At 31.3% G+C, this 5,733-nt stretch overlaps 1 protein-coding gene across 3 annotated transcripts; it reads left to right on the forward strand.

Annotated features, from left to right (window-relative positions):
* The first annotated feature begins 1,388 nt into the window (after nucleotides 1-1,388).
* geminin (geminin DNA replication inhibitor) lies at nucleotides 1,389-3,385 on the forward strand. Of its 3 annotated transcripts, none has more exons than XM_089597864.1 (6): nucleotides 1,389-1,552; nucleotides 1,627-1,738; nucleotides 2,020-2,135; nucleotides 2,208-2,431; nucleotides 2,515-2,666; nucleotides 2,735-3,385. In XM_089597864.1, the coding sequence occupies exons 2-6, from the start codon at nucleotides 1,685-1,687 to the stop codon at nucleotides 2,792-2,794; spliced, it is 606 nt and encodes a 201-aa protein (XP_089453990.1). In that variant the 5' UTR covers nucleotides 1,389-1,552; nucleotides 1,627-1,684; the 3' UTR covers nucleotides 2,795-3,385. The 3 variants fall into 3 exon arrangements, with proteins under 3 accessions (XP_089453990.1, XP_014214121.2, XP_014214122.2); XM_014358635.2 differs by having other exon boundaries at nucleotides 1,652-1,738; XM_014358636.2 differs by having other exon boundaries at nucleotides 1,655-1,738.
* The last annotated feature ends 2,348 nt before the right edge of the window (nucleotides 3,386-5,733 follow it).

The following is a 5,733-nucleotide window of genomic DNA, read 5'->3' on the forward strand; positions in this document are numbered from 1 at the left end:
GCGTTCTTTCCTTCGAATTGGCGGGTTGCGCAATTCGGAGAGTTCAGAAAGCACGAGGAGAAGTGAACTTTGCTCCTTCTCGGACGGAAGCCACGTTTTAGTTTGTTAGTGGTACGTTTCGTTTTTTTAGTCAACTTGATTACTATGACAATATTTGATTATTTAAAGTGGATCCTAGAACGATTCTCGGGCATTCTTTTTCTGGAAGTCTGGCGAGTAACTGTCATATTTAAGAGAAAACTAGCTCTTAACTTTATTTTGAATACATTAGAACTAAAAACGTGATTCTCTATTGTTTGGGTTGTTTTATCTGTAACAGGTTCATTTTACTCGTAATGTCATGTACTATTTAAAAAATTTTCAACATGGGTTTCAATGAGGGTGACACCTTTTTTCTGCGATTTACATGTTAAAATATTATATCTATATGCTATTAAATTCATCACATTTTTTCTGTAATCTTGATTTTATTGGCCTTGCACAATCAGTCTCCCTGTTTTGAAATATTTCATTAAAAAATTTTTAGAGGTAATACAATTCACAACAATGGTATATTATGTACGAGTTTGCAAAGGCTTCGATTTACGAACCGAGAGGTTTCTATATGGTACGACCGAAGCCGAAGGCGAGTGCCGTAACGAGGTTCGTAAAGAAGCCTTTTCGAACGAGTTTTGTAAGTATACTATTTTTCCGCCTAAAAAAAGCTTTGGGCCAACGAATTGGCAGCAGTTTTTAAATTCAAGTATGAAGCGAGTAACCGTTAAATTTTATATTTTACAGAAATCCTCTAAAAAATTATGATATATTATGTTATAAATATAGAAATAAATTTGATATAATTTTTAATTTCACACAAGTTCTTATGGAGAGGTACGTACCAAAGACGCATTTATACTTCCAACTCGGTTAATTTCCAACGGGCTTGCATAAACGTCACTGCGATTGAAACAGTTTAAATTTGAGTGAATGTAACTCGATATAGCTTCATTAACTCAAATTTATTGCGTAATGTTATATGTACATCCAAGTGTATAGTATCCCAGGGTGTAGGTCAACATAAAAGTCAATATTTATTTATACTTTTGTCATTTCTGATTTTTTTCTTAGTTTTTATGTGTATGTATCTAGTGTTTGTTCTCATTTTTCTCTATAGGCTCAATTTTATCTGAAACACACACTTTTAATATTTGAATTGCCGCCTTTTGACGTTGTTGACACTAACGATGTTTCCGACTGTGTCAGAAACGTAAGATTCGTTTCCTTACTTTTACTACACGTGTCTCCATCTCCAATCGAGTTCCCAACCTCTCTGATCATCGCCGCTCGTTCGTGTTCGTGCCCATGAGATCTTCGAAGTGTGAGACTGTGAGGCTGTGTGAGTAAATACCTAGTGAATATACTGAATATCATCTGGGTAAATCAACCAACCGGTGTATGCAATACATGCTTTTGTAAGTAGAGGGCTTTAGTGTACAATTTGAATCCGACCGTTGAAGAGTTTTTGTGTTATGGGTTATTTTGGAGCCGTTCAGAATTGTAGTGCCACCGAATAGTAAGTACCTACGTAGATTTGCGGTCTAAAACAAATGAAATCGATATTACCTAACTTTGTTTTTCTTAATCAAGTGTTGTTTGTTTTCATGATTACTAGTAGCTGTACTACTTTCGAGTTGACAAAGACATCATGAAATCCGGAGGAGCTACAAAAGTTGCGGATACCCAAACGGTCGTTTTAGAGGTTAGTAATTTGAATTGTCTTTGCTACTTTGTAAACATCAATTTTTTAATCGCGAATACTGTACAGTTGAGTTGACAATAACGTATATGAGATTTATTTCATCCTGCAATACACATTTATGTTCTATTTTGTTTTTTGAATTATTGAATGTCTGTTGTAAACAACTCTTATCGTTTTCTTTTAAAATTATCAAGTTAGTGTGAAATAAGTTCTTGCAAGTAAAAAAAAGACTGTTTTATACGTGTAGTTCGAATTTTAAAGTAAAAACCTGATTGTCACAGAAAAAAGGGAGAAAGTCGTTACATCCTTTGCAGCCAGCAGCTACAAATAAAGAAAATTTGGTTGGTGCTGGAAGAAAATTACGTTCTTCGAGCAGTGGTAAAGACGCTATAAAGAAGTAAGTTGATAAATCCTGTTCATCCAGCTTTATAAATCTTTTATATGTGTTTATTATGTCTGTTTTTTTTAGTTCTATGGCTGGTGAGATGAAGAAAGACGTCAAAACTACTGCTGAGAAAACAGCACAAACGTTGAAAACGGAACCTGTGAAGAAAGTTATCCGAAAACCAAAAAACAGTCCTAAGAAAAATAGCAAAGACGGGAAGAAGAACATCAAGATTTTCAAAGACAAAGCTGTTCAGCACAAGCATGATGAAAGGCTTGAGATTACGAGTAACGACCTTACCTCAAATGGTGAGACACTGCATATTTAAGAATTAATTTATATAGAATGGTGTACTTGAAATAAACTTTTTTTTATTTGATCCTATTTGCAGCAGAGCCTAGTGAAAACTATTGGAAAATTTTGGCAGAAAGGAGACGTATTGCCTTGCAAGATGCATTAGAAGAAAATCAGATACTTTCAGAACAACTAAAAGTGTATAAAGAAATGTTAAATGAATCTAGAGCTCTAGTCGAAGTGTTGAAGGTAAGATCTAATTCTTCTTACTTGATTGGCAATTGTTTTAATACTCAATTTTTTTTTCTGTCTTTTAGGACATGATCGGTGAAGACAGAAATGATATTGATAATTCTCTCGATGACAGTAGGTCTTAATAATAAGTACCTAAGTTATTTCTTAGCATGTAAATATTTCGTTTAAGTCGTACAAATTATGTTACTTTCTACTAAAGTTACTTAGCCTTAGTTACGTTAATTTATAAAGTAGAACTGACTGTCACATTTTTATAACTTTGTCAAATAGAATAATAGAAGTATGATCAATTTACCGCTTTCCTTTAATGAACGTGCAAAATTATAAGTCTTTGAGTTGTGGTGTTGGATTTAAACTGACCCAGGTTTCTACAAAGAAACACTTAAAACATAAAATTAACGTAAAAGTCAACATATTTTCAATAGAAATTTTTTTGTTTGAATTTAATTCCAAAAATCACTCCTGCCAGTGTCAAAATTTTGTATAAAATTACATGAGGTAGTGATTATTGAAAGTTTTGAATAGGTTTTTTGACACTTATTCTGAAAGCCTTATGAAATTCCATGAAAGGCCAAACGCAACTTTGGAAGCATCAGTTGTTTAAAACCCATGTAGTGGATTTATATTTTAATCTGTGAATTTTGTTAATTATAAAGTTATGTTATTATAAATGCGGGATTGATAATATTTATAACAATAGTGATAAGTATAAATTTAGAATAAAGTTTTTTATAAAAAAAAAAGACTACAAAAAATTTGAAAACTTTTAATTAAAAAAATAAATGAAACACACCTATATTCCTGTATAGATAAACATTCAAACACATGAACTATCAATGTAACAATAAAGTCTAAAAACTAGGTTTGCAGTGACAAAGATATTGGATTTTTGCAGATAAAAATTTGTTAGTTTGTATAACTACCACAATACTGATGCATACTGGAGCTAATGAGCCGTAACCGAGTTTTTGAAGTGGCTCAGTATGGCAGTTATTAGTAATTTCATAGGAAAGTTACAAGCCAGATAAATTGCGTAAAATGCATGACAACTTTAGACAAGTCTCTATACGTCTTTTTACGTCAAATTTTTTTCTTTGGAGAGGAGTCTTTAAACTTCACTATCTATTATATCAATTTACATCAGTTTATCAATGCCAGTTTTGGACTTTTAAACTCAAGCATAATATACAGGTGGTGACACTGACTAAAGTGTATGTGGGTCTGTAGAATCCGTCAGATATTATCCCGTAATCGATTTTGATGTACTTAACTGGACTTATTTCTTATGTTTTTAAATACAAATCAACGATGCAGAGAAAAACGTTATTTTCCTTGACTCGTGTTTTTTTATTTTTATTTTTTGATATCTGGGTTTCCTCGTAGATGTACAATATATGAAGTTGAAAATCTTAAACGTGATGTTAATAACATGAGAATGTGTATTTCATTAATGTGTGTAGTCACTTAAATTTTACGATCCCTTTGATCATTTTTTTTTTAACTCGGCTCACCTGTGATCTATTTTAAAACCTATTTTATTTTTTATGTGTTGCTTCATTCCATCTTACAAAAATTTTTTTTTTTAAATTAAAAATTTTGTATTACTTTTGCCTCAGTATCCTTTCTCACAGTAAAAAAGTTTTTATTATTGTTGATGTTTACACGACGTTAATTAGCAAATTTGATAAATGTGCTTCATCGCAAAAACATCGATTAAAAGTTTTGGATTATTGATTATTACTTATATTTTTCTTACATAGAATTTTTAAAGATCATGCGTGGACATGACGTAAAAAAACTCCTTAATAATTAATTAGGATTATAAAGTCTTGTGCCCATTTTTTGGTTAAAATTTTTGATTATACTTAATGTATTTTTAACCCAGCAAGTATGTACATTTATAGAGTTTCAAATTGTCATGTTACATGTAAAAAAAAATTCAAGAAAATTCTGGCTACAATTAACAGCAGATGGTCTTAAATTTTGGTGCATGCACTCAAGTTATTTCCAGTCGGTCACGGGGGGAGGGGGGGGGTCAAAAACTATAACTGTGAGTACGGAATTACGGACAACGAATCATTGAAATGGCGTAATTTAAGTACACACATTATCGATGTAAGGTGTAACACTCGTTAATTTGGAAAAGTAATACTCTCATATGTATAGATACAGATTCAAACAGTGCGGACGGAGTATCATATTTATTTCTCTCTGTCACATTCCTAATATCTGGTTTTTTTTTTTTTTTTTTACTTGCTAACAAGCTGCTCGTTCTAGATTGCTTCTCTTCCTGCTTGTCTCCATCGATAATCTCTCTTTTGCTTATTTATTTCGACAGACATTCACTTGGTATACAATGATACCATCTTACTGATCATTTTTAACGATATTTTTTGTTTTTTCTTAAAAATTTATTAATTTTCCCCAACAAGATAGCACTGAGCATGGATCCTTACCTTTGAATGGATTAAGCCATGTCTACAATTCTGATTTCTGATCGACATTAACCGAAGATCAGAATCACATCAAGAGTAAGTAATATTTCATGTATAAATACTAAAATGTACATTTTTTATTGTAGTACTTACCAATTCCATTTACAAATTAATATTTACAGGCACTGTTAACAGCAGTTGTAATTGTAAATTCGTACCACAATAATTGCAGTATAATCAATTACTGTCTAAGTTATCAATACTGAAATGAAATACTGTCGTAACTGTTGTGTATAACTAAAAAATGGCTGATCTATATAAAAAATGTCTTATACAGAAAGTCTTTTTATTATTTAATGTTAGGTCATACTTACCTTTTAAATAGGGTTTTCGGTATTTAATACATAATTATTTAAGTATTAAGTATTGAATAAAATTTCGTACAAACTTTAGTATCTTATGTATGTTTATGGGCAAAATAGTAGCCACAATTTTTTTTTTCTTTTCATCAAATCACACTAACAACCGCTGTTTTTGATAGGGTGCGATATAATTATTTTTACCTGTATTAGTCTCTTCTTAGGATAAATTATTGAAAAATCATTATGTATTTTCTTTTTGGACAT

The sequence above is a fragment of the Copidosoma floridanum genome, unplaced genomic scaffold, assembly GCF_036245765.1.
Source record: "Copidosoma floridanum isolate Cflo_tuat_1 unplaced genomic scaffold, Cflo_Japanese_pri ptg000040l, whole genome shotgun sequence".
Classification (NCBI taxonomy): Eukaryota; Metazoa; Arthropoda; class Insecta; order Hymenoptera; family Encyrtidae; genus Copidosoma; species Copidosoma floridanum.